Here is an 18663-nt window from a genome sequence, read left to right on the forward strand (position 1 = left end):
TTTCCAAGCATCCTCCTGCTCCTTGCTGTCTGTCTAGCGGGACACGGGGCATTCAGCCACGGCAACTGTCACCAGAGCTGTCACCACCTCTGGCCAACCCGCTCCTCCTGAGGGCCCCAGGCTGCAGCAGGTCTGCCTGCTAAGTCCAGGCTGAGTAGGAGACAAGGGAATTAATAGTCTTGGCCAGTGAGATGGATCAAAGAGAATCAGTGGGTCCCCCGCTCTGAGAAGGGGGAAGGCAGCAGCTAGGTAGGTGGCTGAGTGGGCTGGCCAGATGACAGAGCATGAGCTGGGGGCCCACACAGACCCAGGTCCTGCTGCTGGCCAGTCTGATCCCAGGTCCTGACCTCTGGCTAGGACGTGACCTTGCTGTTTGGTTTTTTCCCTTCCACCAGGATTCTCGCTGGGGCTGGGTGCTGGCACTATGGTTCCACTGCTCCCAGTGGCCATTTCTTCCTCTTCATTTTTCTATTCTGTTTTGACAGGACAGAGAGAAATTGAGAGAGATAGGGAGATAAAGAGGGAGAGAAGAAGAGAGACACCTGCAGGCCTGCTTCACCACTCGTGAAGTTTCTCTTCCCTGCAGGTGGGGAGCGGGGGCTTGAACACGGGTCCTTGCACATGGTAATGAATGTACTCAGTCAGGTGGACCACCGGCAGCACGCGCCCTTGCTGTGTCTTCTCTACACGCATGTGGGGGAATGTTCATTTGCTGCATCTTACACATTTACCAGTGAGGCTTTCATGCCACTTCACACCTTTTAGCAGATGTGTGTGGGGGGATGGGGGGGGGGACAGAATGCTCAAGCAAAAGCCAGTCTGGTATCTCTGGGAAGGCCCACCACTGCCACAGCTGCTCACACAAGGGGCCCTGAGCATCAATCCCTATTCCCCCATCCTCCAGCACCCCGTCCCCAGCCACAGCTGTGGGTGCAGGCTAGAGCGAGGGCAATCAAAGTCACATTCTGTCCGCCTCCCCCAACCCACCCCCCCGCGCTGCAGCCCCATTAGCACGCGCCACTTGCAGAAGTTCGGATTTTTTTTCTCATTAAAGAAAAATAATGTAACCCTCAATAAATCTTGACTTGGTCCAAAACCTGCTTATTAAAAACCTGCTTTGGGGAAGCAGGAGCATAAGTGGTAGGATTCCCCATGGACCTGTCTCCATCCTGCCTGATTCTGATGGCTGGGAAATAGAATTAGATTCTTGCTCCTAATTCTGCTGGCTGGGTCTCTGGGCCCTGTGTTAATAAGGGAGCCAGGGAGGAGGGGGTCCATTCTCCCCAGCTCTCAGCTGCCCTACCCTCCTTCTTTCGTCCTTTGATGAGATTTTTTAATCCTCTCTGCCAGGAACTTCTCCTGCTGTGTCCCACCTTCCTCACCCCCCCCCCCAGCCAGGGTCACTGAGCAAAGTCATTGTTGGGGGGGCTCCCTCAGTTGAGGGGCACCTTTGGCTGCAGACAGCCCCCTGGGTGGCTGGCGCTGGCCTTCAGGGATGGACTAGGCATATCGGTTCTGGGACATGCTCTGTGCTCGGTCATCTGTCACTTTGGACCAGGGAGCAAAAGGCCACGATGTCCTTCCAGGGACACTGTGCTGCCCTGGACCACTGCTCTGAGGCCAAGCAGAGGGAACTATGGGGAAAGAAGCGTGGCTTGGAGCCCAAGGACCCGGCTTCACTTGGCCTCGCTAGCCAGGTACCTGTCAGATAAGTCCCTGAGCAGCTCTCGGCCCTGCTTCCTCAGCTCTGGGATGAAGGAGAAGGGGAGGGAAATTCAGAAGGCACAGATAAGTACTCTGCAGTCTTGGAGGAAGAGTGTGCCTGTCAGACACTGGCTGGTCCTCATGGAAAGCACTCAGCACTTTCCACACTACAGACACCTGCACCCGCTCCCCAGAGCCCAGCAAGAGTGGAGCAAAGGAGCCTGAGCAGCCTGCAAGCAAAAGGGTCTGGGTCCAGATGAGCAGGAGCTTCCTGCAGGCCTCTGAGACAGTGCAGCAGGGAACGATCAGGGGAGAGATTACAGGTCTCTCTCCACAGCCCCAGGGGTGTCCTAGCCAGAGCTTCCCCTGGGGGGAGGCAGGTGGTGGCAATTTCCAGGGGAGCACCCTGACTCTGTCCTAGTCCTCAGTGTTGTGGGGACACATGCCAGTACCCTGAGTGCTCTTAGCAGGACACCCTCTGGGGGCTCCTGGAAGATGAGGAGCTAAGCAGTCACTCAGGCCACTGAGCTACACTGAGCACCCAGGAGAGTGTGTGCCACTGGTCTCCAGGATGGGCAGCTGAACGAGGAGGTCCTCGAGCATCTCTTTCCCACTCTCTCCACGCTTCCCCCACCCTCTCTGTCCACAAAGCACTCAGCACCTCAGCACTGCCCAGTAGAATCGGCTAGGGCACAGGGCTGTTAGGACCTGGGCTGCGCTGGACTCTTATCTGGTGAGACGGGCACTGGAGCCCATACACGGTGTCCTGTGACTTTGGTGGCTTTGTCATTGTTATTGAAGTCACACCACGTTGTGACATCACCTAAGTCTCAGGTAGGCACCCTGCACCCCCTGGGCTGCTGTGGTCACTCAATAGTCCCACAGGCCACATGGGAAAGAGCTCTGTGACAGCTGACAGCCACCAGCCACTGTAGCCCTGGGCCCACAGACTGACACTGTACAGATAAGCTGCAGAAATGCAGATGCCTGGGCCTGGGCCTGGCCCCAGAGGCAGTATACCTGCCAGCCTGACCTGCTGCTATGACTACCGGGAGCACAGACACATGGATTTGCTGGAAGGTGTTGGCAAGAATTAGCTAAATCTCATAAACATGGAATTTATGTCACAAATTGTCTGAGAATCAGAAAAAATGTAGTTCTAAAATCTGCATTTGCAGAGAGAGAGAGAGAGAGAGAGAGAGAATGCTTTATGAGGAATTGACCCTGGACCTTGTTCCATCAGCAAAACCCATGTTCTCCAAGGGGAAGAGGCTCTTCAGCCCATCAAGCACAAATGCATCCAATTTCCTATTTTTCGTCCCTCTCTCCCTCCCTCTCTCCCTTTTAGCTCCTTAACAATGAGGCTGAATATGTGGGAATTGAGTTTGCAGACGCAAAAGACTTCTGGCATCTGGCCAGGCTCCGTGGAGTTCTCCCAGATCCTCTGTGCTGCCCGGGCCCAGGGAGCTTTAGCAAAGGAGCACCTGGGTGCGTCCTCCACCCCCGCACCCCTGCCCTGCAGACAAGCAGACAAGGACACACAGGAAGGCCGCCCCTACTGGCTATCACCCCTGCAGTCAGAGGCAGCCCTCTTCCGGCTGCAGCTCCAGCCTGGGCTAACAGACGTACGTGGCGACAGGTCCCAGGCTGGGGGTGCAGGTGCGAGGACTCACATTCTGCTTTGGCGCAGATGAGGCAGGCGGTGGTGCAGTTGAAGAAGTTGAGGATCCCAGCCACAGCTACGCTGATGTCCGTGTTGCTGGGGTGCAGGTTCAGGGTGGTGAACCTCTGGGACTGGAACTTGATAAACTCCTCTGGGGCCACTTTGAAGTGAGGGACCTGGGATGAGGGGCAAGAAATGGGCACGAGGCAGGGGCCAGAAGGAGGGAGAGGGTGAACCTACATGCTGGTGGGAGTCCCAGTGCACCCCCTCCAGGCAGGGGGAGGGGAAAACAAGAGGGCATCCTGGAGACTTGCCCTGGATGTCCCTGGACCTCAGAGCAGGGGTCTGAGGTGCTAAGAAGACAGATGAGGCTTACTGTCCCACCGCTGGGGTGTACGAGGAGGTAGCTCCTGAAGGCATGGTCCCTGCAGGCTTACTTATAAGCTGTCACCGTCCATTCTAAGTGATTGATCCTGCCTCAAATGTGACTACTGTCCCATCCACCACTGGACCCATCCAGGGGGAACCCCTACTCTGTCCCCTCCCTCTCATGCTTATCAATAGACCACAGCAGAGACTCAGGCACAGAAGGCTGCTCCTGGGGTCTCGGTGGAGCCCACCAGCCCAGTCTGACAGCAGGTGCACCAGCTCCTAATGAGCTTCTGGGGCAGGGGTGGGGCCCTCCCAGACAAGGGGGAGGAAGCATGGGGCAGGGGGTGGGGCCCCCCCAGACAAGGGGGAGGAAGCATGGGAAGGAGGCCAGCTAGAGCGGTTCCGGATGGAGGCAGGTGAATAAGCACCTGGCAGGCTTCCTGAAGGCAGTGTCAGCTCCCCTCTGTGTACACTGGTGCCCGGCCTCCTGCCTCTGGGAAGGGACGCTCAGCCTGGGCGGCCTCACTGACTGACTGGCAGCCTGGGCTACTGGGAAGTAGCGGGACAGTTAACTCAGAATAAGCTGCCATCCGCCTCGATTTTATCTGGTTACCCAGTGGCAAGAGACCTGACAGCTTTTTGGGGTCTCTAGTAGAGATGGGGCTGAAGCCATATGGGAGGTTCGGATCACAGTGCACAGGCGTTTGCTGCTCAAGCAAGTGAGACTGAGGGCAGGCAGCAGAGGGGCTTCCCAGGGGGCCCCAGTTCTCTTCAAGAAGGGCTTATTCAGAAACAGTGGCAGGCACGTGCTCTCTGCCAGGGCTGGCCCAAATCTGGGATGATGCTGAGATGGCCCCAGGATTCTGCTAGCTGCATCTTCACAATGTGCATAGAGCCTAGAGGCTGGAGGACAAAGACTGGAGAGATGCAGGAGGAATGAGGTGAGAGCCGCAGGCTGGGTTCCAGGCCAGGAGCTGCTCTGTGACTATGTTGTCAGTCAAATGAAGCTCCATCCTGAGAGATGCTTGCCCTTCGGGGGGCACAAGAGGTCTGTGGGCGAAAGATGCCCCAGCTCAGGCCCACCCTGCAGAAGAGTTAGGGCAATGACTCTCCCCGTCACTCATTTCTCCCTCTGCTCAGAAGCTCTTGAGAAAATTCTTGCAGGAGTCAGGGTGGAGGTATCCATCCTCTCCACCCTCCACTGCCTCAGGCAAAGAAGCTGGAAAGTCCCTGTCATTGCTTTTGTTAGTTAGTTAACTTGTTTGTTTTTAACCAGAGTTCTGCAGACCTGTAGTTTAGGGTATGGCCAGGGATTGAACCTGGGACCCCCAAGCTCAGGTATGAACATTTTTAGTGTAAACACTGTGCTATCTCCCCAGGCTTCCAGAAGTCCCCCCACCCTGGGTCCAGGCCAATCTGCGTATTCTCTCCAGGACACAGCTGACTCCACAGCTGATGGCTGGTGTATCCCAGAAAGGCCAGGAGGAGAGCCATGGAGGACTCAGTTGGGCAGGTAGCAATGACTGCCCTGGGGGGGGGGGTGAGGAAGAGATGTAACAGCATTTGGGGTGAGACTCCTGGAGGGAGGTGTCAGTGAAAAGCAGCTCAGCCTCATAACACAGTAACAAAAGCAGAAGGAAAGCAGCAGAAGGGTGGTGCTGTGGGAACTGGACTGGACAAATTGGGAGCAGCTGCATGGCCAGGCCTGGGAACTCATTCCAGCTGAAGGACCCTCTGGGTGGTGATGCAGGGATGGGCTAGCTGGCACGGAATACCCTAGAACCCAACAGACAGCCACTGGAGGGGAGCTGGGGGGACTGAGGGACTGTGAGGAGGGGGACAGAGAGGAGGTGATAGGGGAGGACAGGCTGCCTGGACAGATGGCAGCAAAGTGATAAGGGGGGACAACAGCAGGGGCAGAAGTGCCCTCTGGCCTGAGCTGGCTCTCACCCCTCCCCCAACATCTGAGAGGGAGGGGGCAGGGTGAGGGGTCCCCCTGGGTGGGTCCAGTGGCGGGTGGGACAGCAGTCACACTTGAGGCAGGGGACCGACCACTTAGAATGGGCTGTGACACTGAGGCAATATTCTACCTGGGGCTGAGGCCCTCTGACCAGAGAAGTGGGGTGTCCAGGGAGGTGCCAGAGGGCAGCGGGAGGCCTAGGCCAGTCTTTCACTGAGGTGCTACTTCCCCCCAAGGATAACACTTCTGGAAGCTCTGGGCCAGGGCCAGGGACAAAGCTGCTGTTTCCTCACTGTCCCCCGCCCCAGCCTCTGCCACTGTCTTTCCAAGAAGCATCTGGAAGAGCGTTACTGACTGAGGATGGTTCCCACACAGATCCTCAAAATTCAGGTTTTCTCCTTCTGGGGATGGGGGATATAAATGGCCAGGACTCGGGCCTGGGCATGGAAGCCCGTTCCTGTCATCTTTCTCTCCCAAACCCTCTTTAGGAAATGAAGTCAAGATGGAAACCAGAGAGACCTGGTTCAGGCTACAGGCCAGGAGGAAGGACCAAGAGAAGAAGCAACGCTGGGATGGGGCGGGGAGCGAGAGGATGGGCGGCAACCTCCTTTGGAGAGAAGGAAGGGGACAGAGGTCTCCACGCCTGGGCTTCTAGGTGACGTAGAGCGATTGCCCCAAGGGCGGCCCTACATCACCAGGGCTGCTCAGCTGAAGCTTCCACTTCTGGCCTTCTGTGCCCCCACCTCCCAAGGTGTCCCTGCACCCACCCAGGGGCCCCTCCACCTCCATCGCCTCCCCCATGCAGGACCCTCCAAATCTGGCCATGCAGCCTCTCCTCCCAGGCTCTCCACACCCCCAACCCGCAAATCAGAATGCCCCCCGCACCCCATCCATGAAGGGTCCCTAGTCACACCCACCACGACCCTCCCCTCACTCCAGCCCCCACTCACCTCCTTCTCCCCGCAGATGTTGCTGATGATGGAGCTGGAGGCTGGGCTGGAGGAGGGTCCCAAGACGGCGACCACCCCCTTGGGGAGAATCTGACACACTGCAGCCAGCATGATGGGACAGGCAGCAAAGGAAACAAGGTTCTTGTCAGTGCGGGCGGGGGGTGGGGGGGCTTCTCTGCACACCCTTCACTGAGCTCCTACCACCACTGCTCTATCTACCTCCCCCTTGCAGCACCAGCACCCAGTGCCTGTCCCCCAGGCTCCGGGGCTCCCCAACACTCTCGCTGGAGTCTGCGGACAGCATTACTGGGGACTTGGACACAGTGGCCAGAGGACAGTGGCCGTGGGCAGTTTCTGCAGCTCCGTCCTGCCTCACCCCCTCGGGGTGGGGGGTCCAGGCTGCCACCAGCTGACTCCTTGAGACAGAAAGACAGGAAGACAGTAAGTGAGGGAGGAAGAGGCAGACAAGGCTGGCCCAGGAGGAGAGGAGAGGGCGCTCTGGGGGATGTGCTCTGTGCCCCTGTGCCCAGTGCGAGGGAACCCTGAGATGACTGAGTGGTGCTGCTATGGCAACCGAGTTTCCCAATGTATTGAGGGAATGAATGACCAAGACAGGATGGGGTGCTGCGAGGAGGGGCAGCTCTCCCCTCAAGATGCAGCTCTGCCTGGGCTTGACAGCCCCCAGAGACCCGGGTGGAAGGAGTTGGGAGCTTTCTCCCAGCCAGGCTTTTCGAGGAGAGAGAGGACAGCACCTGCAGGGAGGCAGCAGACCACTCTCAGGGGCTGCCGGTGACAGTCCAGAGCCTCTCACACCGAATTCTGGGCCGTGCTGAGCCCGAGGGGGCAGTATGGTACAGCCTCAGTGGGCCAGGGTGCCTGGCTCTGTCTCCACGAGTGCCCAGACTCACCCTTGCTGGTGCCCAGGCCTGCAGGAAAGAGCCCATCCCTGGCCCTTTCTTGGCCCTGCCGGCCAAGCCTAGAAGGAGTGAGAAAGGGTGGGAACCAGATCTCTGTATCTTCATGCCCCACCATGACTGCCTGGCTGGAGAGCTCAGCAGTACGGAACCCCCCCACACACACACACACACACACACACTGGCAGGTCACACAGAGTCCTCACTGGTCAGATCACTGGCCAGGTCTCTAGTCAGATGACCAGTCAGATCTGCAGGGTCTCATGTCTGAGGCACCAGGCAGGCAGCCTCAGTGCCAGGTGGGGGAGGAGTCACCACATGGATTCTACTTGTGCTTTTGCTGCTGTCACCACTGCCACTGCGTTGGAGCGCCACCCCTGAGCTGGAGGACTCAGGGACACTGTCCCACGCCAGTCTGTGGCCATGCCATCCTCAACCTGTCCCATCCTGCCAGCCCTGGCCAGGCTCTGCTCCAAGTCTGTCAGGCACATCCTCTCTCTCACTCAGCCCTTGCTAGGACCTCATGAAGGAAGAACACTTCTTGTTTATTTATCTGCTTTACATAACCAGGCTTTGTGCATGTGGATCTCACTGCTTCGTGTCAAATTATTTTTTCCCATTCAGCTGGCCCAGAGGGTAGAGGACAGGCCTGTGTGTGCACGTGTGCGTGTGTGTGTGTGTGTCGGGGGGGGGAGATCTGGCACGATCTGGGAGTGACATGGATGGTTGCAGGGGAGCACCATGGGTGGTGGAGCCCTGCTTTAGCTTTCTGTGCCCTCCCAGGTATACAGGATTCAAGAAAAAGAAAACTGAAAAGAGAGGAGGATAGCCAGTTATGACAGGTGCACTGTATACTTGCTGGAGTTAAGACAGGCCAGCTGAGGGTTGTGGGGGACAGACAGCACAATGGCTATGCAACAGTCTTCCATGTCCGAGGCTCCTGAGTTCCCAAGTTCAATCTCCAGCACCACCATAGCTAGAGCTGAGCATCGCCCTGGTCTCTCCCCCCGCCCTGTGTTCTCTTTCTCTCTGTATCTTTCACACACACACACACACACACACACACACACACACACACACACACACACACACACACAAAAATGACAACTGAGAGGAGCCAGGGCTCAACAGTACTCCCACAGAGGATGGCTGCACTGGTAAACTAGGCAGGGGGACAGAGGGGGTCAGGGGTCAGAGGACCACTGCTCAAAGGAGAGGGTAGGACATGAGGCTGACCACAGCTTATGAACAGGTCTAGGTATCACCCCCCCACACACACACACACACACACACACTGTCTCTGCAGCGAATGAGAAAATGAGGCACCGACTGGTGAAGCAGCCTGTGCACAGACAGTCCTGGGTTGGAGCCTGGCCAGTCTCATGCTAAGAGTCGCCACCATTACTACCCTGCATGGTCTCCCTCAAGTAGGGCTCACAGGGGGTCTCCCTCCTTTGCTCAGGGGTCCCATCTCTGTCTGCCCCCTCCCCCCCAACTGCTGCAGCTAATAGAACCAGCCCAGCACACACTCTCGCCTGAGCAGGATTGCAAACCCTGTCAACCTGGTGTCTCAAAGCCATTTTGGGATGAAGCTATGGCTTCAGATGCAAGGCTTTGGAGCAGAAAGATCCAGAGGCACTATCTTCTAACAAATGCTAATTATGCTCAGACTTATTGAGGTGTAAAATCTGAACTACAGGGCACTTGCTAATACAATACTGGTGCCTGAAAGAAGGGCAATAGAGGCATCTCAAAGCTCTGCACCGGGAACGAAGGGGCTGCTTTCCTCTGAGTCCCGTCTCATCTGGACTCATACTGAGATACTGTGCCAGGCTGCCTGGCTATGGGGACAGGACAGGACGTTCCCATGTGCTCATGACCCCCAGCCACATGGATCTGTGTCTGCTCTCTATTCTGCAGGGGAGCTCCAAGAACCAAGGCAAGTACAGAGGCTTCTCCCAGTACAAATGGCAGAAGACTTTGGAAATCTGAAGGCTTATCTGAGACTTGCTCTCCTGGAATATTCACTATGAATCTTCCTTTGAATGCATGAGAATTTATAGATTAGGGCTTCTATCTAGCCCCACTACCCACAGGGAGCACAGCAGGCACTCCATGACTCGTTATTGGCCAGCCCCATGGATGCAGGAGTGGGCTCAGGTCCCATTCACTTGGCTGTCGACTGGCTCTGCTGCTGAGAGGCTAGGCCTTGTCTTCGAGCACCTCTTGAAAAGTGGGGAGAGTTACACTCTCGGGCTGTCAAGAGAACTAGAGCCAGTGCCTGCACAGGACAGGGGCTTCCTGTGTGGCTCCAGGGACCTACCTACTCACTTACACAGAAGTCTCTGGACCTGAAGGCATTTAAGTTTCGCACAGTGCTTGGTCTGCACAGGAGAGCTTAGCGTTCCCGCTGAGAAGATGCTATGGTTCATCGGGAGAGACTGGAGCATGGCCATGCAGGGAGGGGGTGGCCAGGGTCCAGCCGAGCCCTGGTTCTCCCCTGCCAGCCCGGCCCTGAGCAGAGAAAGCAACCACCAGGGTGGGGGTGAAAGAAAGGCTCCATCTGGGTATCAATTGTGCAGGAAGCAGCATGTGCAGGGATGAGTGAGCGGGGATGGAGGGAAAGACGAGACTCTGTCTTATTCCCCTCTGCACAGGGTTTGAGAACAGACCTGAAAACTCACAGGGAATCCCAGTGAACGTGGCCACCCCCCACCCCACTACAACCCTCCCCCAAGACCCGCACTGCAGAGCTGGCCCAGGCCCAGGCCCCGCCACCCTGGCTCTACGTACTGGTCTCCGCGGTCTCGTACTCGCTGTCTCTGAGGAGCTCGAAGATGTCCACTTCCACTTTGGCCTTGCCCAGCCTCTCGGGGGCGTGGTTGATGCGGTTCTTGGCCAGCGTGATGGATAGACGTTCCCCCCTGCTGCACTCCATGGGGTCATCCAGGATGGCGGCTGTGGGTGGGCGAGCACAGAGGGATAGTGGGTACCTGCCTTCTAGCCCGCCCTCCTCTTCCCCTGCCTCCTCATCCTCTTCCAGTGCCCCTCTTCCCCACCACCTCCTCCTGCAGGCAGCTCCCCAGCCTCTGTCCACCTGCCATCCTCAGAACCTACTGTCCCCAAGCAGTCCCACAGGCCAAGCCCCAGCATCTGTAGATTGCCCCCGGCCCCCCACCCCACACAAACACTGCAAGACTCCTACAACTCCATGGCTGGCCACCAGGAGGGGCAATGGCGTAAGGTCCCTAGGCCAACAGAAGCTCTTGGAGCACAGGTACCAGGTACAAAGGGAGTGAGCCCCGGGCGTGCGAGAAACTCTCTCCCAGGTACGAAGTGGTGACAGGAGGCCAGGTCAGAGAGGTAGAGCCTTGTGGGATGCAGTCAATACTGGATCTCCAGATCCCGACATCACGCGCCATGAAAACTGTGAGTGTTTCCACTGGGGATGGAGGGACGGCTTCACAGGCCGGGGTGAGGACTCACAGAGACCCTGCACACAGGTGGGGCACCAGACTAGCTCCCGCCATTGCTTTGTTAGGAAAGCGAGGATTCACAGGGCCGTGCTGCCATGGGTGCTCTCGCTTGCTCACCTCTCTGTGGGAGGTGTCTGTGCCGGGACCCCACCACCCACTCAGGTCCTTGCACGCCGCTGTGTGTTGGGTCTCCAGTGCCCACTAAGCCTCCCCCTGCTTCACCCTCAGTTTTGATCTTGATTCAACAGACCACACATGGTCCAAGTTCCCTTTCTCTTCCTGTTTATTTTATTTTATTATTTTTTAATATTTATTTGTTTCCTTTTCGTTGCCCTTGTTTTTTATTGTTGTAGTTATTATTGCTGTTGTTGTCAGATAGGACAGAGAGAAATGGAGAGAGGAGGGGAAGACAGAGAGGGGGAGAGAAAGGCAGACACCTGCAGACCTGCTTCACCGCCTGTAAAGTGACTCCCCTGCAGGTGGGGAGCCGGGGCCCTGAACCAGGATCCTCATGCCTGTCCTTGTGCTTTGTGCCACCTGCACTTAACCCCCTGCGCTTCTGCCCGACTCCCCTCTCCCTGTTTTTATGCTTCTCCTAAGAGTGAGATCATCTGGCAATCTCCTTTCTCCTTCTGGCTGATGTCACTTAACATGCTCCCTTCAAGTTCCATCCACAGTGAGACAAAGGAGATGGAGTGGTCATGGGTAAGAGCGGAGGACCACTCCATTGTACATATGGACCACGACTTGCTTAAACACTCACTGGTCGTTGGTAACAGACTGATTTTTTAAAAATACTTATTTATTACTATTTGCCTCCAGGGTTAGTGCTGGGGCTTGGAGCCGGCACTACAAACTCACTGCTCCTGGTGGCTATTTCCTTTTCTTTTTCTTTTTTCTTTTTGGACAAAGAGAAATTGAGAGGGGGAGAGGGAGACAGAGAGGGCGAGAGAAAGACACCTGAAGACCTGATTCACTGCTTGTGAAGTGTCCCCACTGCGGATGGGAAGCCAGAGCATGAACCCAGGTCCTTGGGTTTACTACTATGTGTGCTTAACCAGTGCACCAAAGGCCAGCCCCCAGTCCTAGACTGATTTAACCAGTATGACTTGCTGGCCAAACTCTGGTAATAGTATTAAGGACAACAAACATAGCGTCGTACAGGCCTAGGGTCGAATCCCAGCTCCACCCCATATTAGCAATGGGTCCTTAGCTTCTTCACGTGTTTAAAATGGCAACAGTCCTGTTCTCTGGGCTACCATGAACAACTACTGTGAGCCACCCAGCACAGTACCTGCTACAGAACCAAACAAGTCTAAGGTATTGAACTCGTTAGTTTTGGCTGAGGAAGGCAGAACATCTTCGCAACAGATGTGTGTGAATGTGCACTGCAGTATCATCATGAGAACTGGCATGAGGGAGTGTCCCCATGCCTGTGGAGGGACGTGGCCAAGGACAGTGGGAGGGAGCACACTATGGCAGCAAACAGCCACGGGCTCTGGCCTCTGTCACCGCCCGGACACACTGTGCTGAGAGGAAGGAGCCAGACGCCAGAAACCGCACGCGGGGGTACCCCCTCATGAGAAACTCCAGGCAGGGGAGACACCAGAGAAAGGGCTCTTCTTCAGAGGAGGATGAACACATTCTAAAAGAATAGACACCAGAAACCTCTGACTAGTACCTCGCAGGGGGTGGACTGTGTGGGGTCTGGCTTACATCACAGTAGCCTGAGTCCCAGCGTATGCCGAGGGGCCCAGACCCCACAGGGACATATCTGTATGTCACTCCCATACCCGCTGTGACCTGCTTTCCAAACCCAAAACCAGGATACTATTACAAGACATTTTTCCCCCTGACTTATGGGCTTAGCTACATGTACAGCCTCACTGAAGATTGCATTTAATTATTTTTTTCTTAATGAGGGCATATGCATGTCTAAAGGTTTGAGCAAGATGTCAGAGAAGGAGGGAGGGGAAAGCCGAGCACTGCTCTCTGCTCAGCTGTGCTCTCTGGCGGTGTCAGAGATCGAACCCGGGGCCTGTGGGTCTCAGGCGTCCTATGTGCTGATAGTGAAACATCTCCCCAGCCTCCAAGTGAGGTCTTAGTTACACCAGCTGGCCAGGCCCTGAGCAGCAGAACCCCTGCTGCCTTCAGTTCTGGTGGTCTCAGCTGACAAGGACAATGTGCTGAAACAACTCCCCAGTGGGCAGGACAGCAGCCAGGTGACAGGAGACAGTCACTCAAAGAGCAGCCCAGCCAGGTGAGAGCAGGCAGTGGGGGCTTGGGGACTTGCGGTGGTGGGAGCAGTGTGACGGGAGGGGTGCTGAGACCAGTGGGCCAAACCCAGGGGTGCTGAGAGGGCAGAGAGGCACTGTGCCAGTGTGTGAGGGCAACAGGGTCCTGGCTGGATCAGGGAGTCAGCAGCTGGGGCCCAGGCCCTGGTCCCAGGGCCACATCTGTCTTCTGCTCAGAGCCCTGAGGTGACAGGCAGAGTTATGAGGTGGCAGCAGAGACCACAGTCCAGTCTCTCTACTCCCCTCAAAAACTGTCCAATCTGTGCAGGACAACCACCAGCCCTGGGCTCTTTGGGAGTTTTCAGCTTGGACCCCACCACTGTAAGGGGCTGTTCCCAGCCCACGTATTAACCCGTGGGCACTGCCCTGTGGCTGCTGGTGGCGTCCTCTGCAGAGCACATGACCCCCACACAGTGCTCACCACCCGGGTCCCTGCCAGGACCCCGTGCAGCAGGTGGGCTGTGTAGTCACGCTGGCTGGATACATGATCCTCCAAGGTGCCCAGGAAGCCTGATCCTGCCCGTCTTTGCTGGCTGTGGCCTGGGTTCCCAGCATCACCCTGACGCCTCTGAGCCCAGGATTAGCTGCCACACAGCCAGCGATCAACAGGTATCTCGAGATAGAAAGCCACACGGAATGCACAAGACTGGCCCTAGTGAGCACTTGTGTGCACGCCTGGGTGGGGGTGTCACTGTGTGAGGTCCATCACAGCCAGTCTGAGGGGAGACGCTGCATGTACCTCCCTGGAAAGCCCTGTGAGCCTCTCGATGGTTTGCCCCAAGGTGCCTGGCCCTGCTCTCTTCTGACTCTCCCTGCTCTGCTGGGCACCTCTGGCTCAGTCCTCCCGCGGCCCTTGTGCATTCCCTCTGTCTGCCGGCCTGACCACCAGGCAGCAGGCAGCAGGCAGCAGGCCCTCCAGCACTGGCACCCACACACAGCTGTAGACTGGCGCCTGCGGGTGCCAGCCACCCACCTCCAGCTCCCCAGCTCCTGGGATTCCCGCTCAGGAGCAACTGGCATTCCTGGGCATGGCAGGCAGTGCCATGGAGACCTGGCTCCACACTCTACCTCTCAGAGCTCCTATTTCTCTGCCCCAGCCCCTCCCGTTTATATGGAGCCCATACTGTGCTGCTCCCTGCGTGTCACACAGCATCCCACCCCCACCCCACACTCCCCCAAAGGAGGGTCTTCTCAGCTTTCAGCTCTGCATAGACAACCCCAGCCCCATGAGAGCTCCTGTGGTGTGTCCTCACCCCCTAGACCTAAGTCCTCCTTGCTAGGGCAGTCCCCAGGATGGCCCTCAAACTCCCTGCCCCAGGAGAGGCTGCTGTCTTTCCAGACTAGGCAGACGCTTCCTGGCTCCCTAGCACCGGCCCACAGCACAGGCCTCCACTCCCAGGCAGTACCCAGGCTGAACGCCTTCTCCTGGGCCTCACCCAGGGCCCTCCACTGTCCCCAGCCCCACCGTTCTCTAGCAGTCTCTCTGCTGCAGGACCCACCCTGAACTCCCAGGACTCACCCTCCCTCCCAGCTGCTGGGTGCTGTGACTGCCCAGGCACGGGGAGGCAGCCCTTGCTGAATACTGACTGGAACATGTGACTTTGCCCCATGGGTTTTTTCCAGGTGGCCTTTCCTCGCTGGGAAGCTCTTGGCTTTTCTGCATCCAGATCCAAATCCCACTTAAAGGACACCCAGTCCCATGCTCTCGCCTTGCCAACAGCAGAAGGGGATGAAGGGCCAGGCTGGCTCGTGCAGGGGTGAGTCCACCCGTCAAGTGACCCACATTACAGAGCCAGCCACCACCACCCCCAGATAGCGCACCGGGCCCTTCACAGAGACCCCTGGGTGAGGCCATCTGGGCCACTCACTCTGCATGGCTCTGTGCTTTGCCACTAAGCAGAAGTGCATTCCTTCACTCCGTCAGCCATGCCTGTGTCTACACTGCTGTGAACCTGTATTAGCCCAGGCACCGAGCAGGACATGCATCCTTGCTTTCAGTGTCCTCAGAAGGAGGAGGAGGAGGATGTGGCCATGAAAGCCAGCAGCCCTGGCCCGTGAAGGGACGGAGCTTCTTATGCTACCACTTGAAGGAGCCATGTTAAATGAGATAGGTCAGAAAGAGAAGGATGAATGTAGGATGATCTCACTCATAGGCAGAAGTTGAAAAATATTACTATGACCTTGGACTGCCTTCCCTGGGCAGATGACTTCACCAGTGTGTCCTGGAAACCCACCTCTCCAGACCCTGCCAGGGAAAGACTGAGATAGGCTGAGAGTGTGCACTGACCTGCCAATCCCCATGTTGTGTGCAGAAGCAATTACAGAAGCCAGACCTCCCACCTTCTACTCCCCATAAAGATTTTTGGTCTATACTCCCAGAGGGATAAAGAATAGGGAACCTTCCAAAGGAGGGGGTGGGGTATGGCACGCTGGTGGTGGGAACTGTACTCCTCTTATCCCACAATATTGTCAATCATTATTAATTCACTAATAATAATAATAATCTCCAGGCTAGCCTGAGGGTGTTTCTTCCCAGGCACGTGCTCTCTGGGTTGGAGAGAACTCGACCAGAGCCAACCTAGGCTGCTGCTTACTCAGCGATGCGGGAGAGGAACCAGGAACTCTTGTGGCTGAGCGGGAACGCAATGCAATGCTTTTATTGATCAGAAAAAAAAACTGCCTTTTATATCTTCTGAGACAGAAGTGGCAGGTCAGAAAAGGAAATGGCTAGGAGGGGGCGGAGAGGAAGAAAGACTGCAAAGGTAGCAAGCTTCCATCTAACAGTGGGGATTAAACCAATGCCCTGCAGGCAGGGCAGGTCTCAGGCAAAACAATGATTATGTAAATAGACCACAGCATCAAGCAATGCAGCATGCATGGAGCAGGGGGAAGCTGGCATAATGCCCAACAAAGAAGAAGAAGAAGAAGAAGAAGAAGAAGAAGAAAAAGGAGGAGGAGGAGGAGGAGGAGGAGGAGGAGGAGGAGGAGAAGGAGGAGAAGGAGAAGGAGAAGAAGGAGAAGAATTAGTAGAAGAAGAAGAAGAAGAAGGAGAAGGAGAAGGAGAAGGAGAAGGAGGAGAAGAAGGAGAAGAAGAAGAAGAAGAAGGAGAAGAAGGAGAAGAATTAGTAGAAGAAGAAGAAGAAGAAGAAGAAGGAGAAGGAGAAGGAGGAGAAGAAGGAGAAGAAGAAGAAGGAAAAGAAGGAGAAGAATTAGTAGAAGAAGAAGAAGGAGAAGGAGGAGGAGGAGGAGGAGGAGGAGAAGGAGAAGGAGGAGAAGAAGGAGAAGAAGAAGAAGAAGGAGAAGAAGTAGCAGAAGAAGAAGAAGAAAAAGAAGAAAAAGAAGAAACCAGAAAAAAAAAAAGAGAGAAAACACAAAGCAGAACTTGGACTGGAGTTGGTGTGTTGCACCAAAGCAAAGGACTCTGGGGTGGGGGAGGGTTCAGGTCCTGGAACATGATGGCAGAGAAGGACCTAGAGGGGGTTGAACTGTTATGTGGAAAACTGGGAAATGTTACACATGTACAAACGACTGTATTTTACTATTGGCTGTAAACCATTAATCCCTCCCAATAAAGAAAATTAATTAAAAATTATTATTTTTTTTAGATTTGGTCCTGAAGTATGCTGGCTGGACTGTTATAAAACAGCTCAACTTTTGGCGTGTGCTGTCACTGTCAAAACCCACAGTGGACACAGGAGATGACTCTGGGGTGACCAGACCGTGTGTGGCGAGTCCCAGCTTGCCTGTAGCCATGTCCACACTTGCTTGGTGCCTTATTTACTACACAGGGGCCTCCCCAGCCAGCCAGCTGCTCCTCTCTCTCCTGGCATTCCATGGGAAAGGGAATGGCCCCAGGGGAGCCCTCAGCTGGCTGCAGCTGTGCCCCCCTCCACCTGGACCATATGCCCAGATGTGGGAGGGGGCAGTGCCTGGCACAGCCCCCCTCAAGGCTCAGTGCCCACAGAGCTGGCAGCAGAGAAATAGGGGCTGGATCGCCCATCTGTCTTTGCTAATGGCTGCCGGTGACAGCCTTCTGGCCGAGTTATGGGCGGAGCGGGATGGAGACAGGAGGGGAGTGAGCCTGGGTGGACTAGCAAGTTCCAGAAACCAGCCCAGGTCTTCCCGGGGACAGGGCCACCTCACAGGGCCCTGGAGGGACAGGGATGTGGTGACCTGAAACTGACAAACTGGGTTAGACAAGAGATGGTGCCTCGCAGTTTTCTGTCTGTAGGAACTGTTTTTGCAAGAAATACTCAATACGTTAAAACTGACTCACCAAAGAAAGGGCATGGAGCCTTGCACACTTAAAAGCCTCCACCTAGCCCTGCTTGTCCTGGGCCTTTGGGCAAACCATAGAGCTTCACACCTGTTACAAACTTTGCTTAGGAGAAGGTGCTCAAAAGCCTATCGTGAACTACAAGGCAGGCAGACCTGAGAGCCTCACTCCACCATCCTCTGCCCCAGAGCCACCCTCCGGTTTGCCGGCCCTTTCTACCTATAGGGATGTTCCTGGAGGTGAAGGAATAAGGTGTGGGTCTGAGCACTGCTCCTGCTGCCTCTGCTGCATCCAAGAGGAACAGAGAGCCTCTCCCTTCCTGCCACAGGAGGTGTGTCTGCTCCCTGCGGTCCCAGAGGAGCCTGAGCCCAGGTGAGCTGCAGTGTCTGGGGTCACTCTGCTGAACCAACATTTCTCAAATGCCGGGTGTCCGTGGGTTAGGTGTAGCCCTGAGCCTCCACTTGCAAAGATTCTGCACTCCTGGAGGAGATGGTGATCGTGGGGAAAGGGCAGGCTGAGGGGGTTCAGTTCTGAGCTGGGCAGATTCTGAAACGTGAGTTCAGCTGGGCAGCCATAAGCTGCTTTCCTTATGATCCCCCCTCCCCCCATCTATCACCAAGTTACATCATGTCCCTGAGGACAGGGAAGGAGACCTCAGTCCATAACACCACCTGGGGTCCCTACCTCTCTGTTTCCTGTGCATAAATGAATGAGTATCCTGGCCCCTAGGCAGGACCTTGCCACTACTTATCAGTGACAGTAATTACAGGGGGGGGGGGGAGGCATTTGACACCCAGACCTGGTCAGGCCTAATCTCCTTTCCGGCATGGAGAAGGGCAAGCCCAGGTAGGCCAATTGATTGGAATTGCTCAGAGTTCTCTGCCAGGAGGTGGCAAGAAAAATCCAAAGGGCCATTACTAAGACTGTCCCCACCTTGAAGTTATCAGTCTCTTTTCCTGGGAGATTGAAGCACAAGTAATAGATTGTGCTAGTCATCACCATCCCCCTTGAAAAAGTCTCAGATTAAAAAAGGAGAAGGAGTCAGGGACATTCA

At 55.9% G+C, this 18663-nt stretch overlaps 1 protein-coding gene across 2 annotated transcripts in view; it reads right to left on the bottom strand.

Annotated features, from left to right (window-relative positions):
- The window catches only part of GRIK4 (glutamate ionotropic receptor kainate type subunit 4), a 343337-nt gene that overhangs the window by 141114 nt on the left and 183560 nt on the right, over nt 1–18663 (bottom strand). For both annotated transcript variants that reach the window (XM_060179894.1, XM_060179893.1), the window contains exons 3-5: nt 10357–10521; nt 6650–6747; nt 3378–3543 (exon numbers count right to left, since the gene is read on the bottom strand). In XM_060179894.1, the coding sequence (XP_060035877.1) occupies nt 3378–3543; nt 6650–6747; nt 10357–10521 (429 nt within the window). The remainder of the gene's footprint in view (nt 1–3377; nt 3544–6649; nt 6748–10356; nt 10522–18663) is intronic.

The sequence above is a fragment of the Erinaceus europaeus genome, chromosome 20 (assembly GCF_950295315.1).
Source record: "Erinaceus europaeus chromosome 20, mEriEur2.1, whole genome shotgun sequence".
Classification (NCBI taxonomy): Eukaryota; Metazoa; Chordata; class Mammalia; order Eulipotyphla; family Erinaceidae; genus Erinaceus; species Erinaceus europaeus.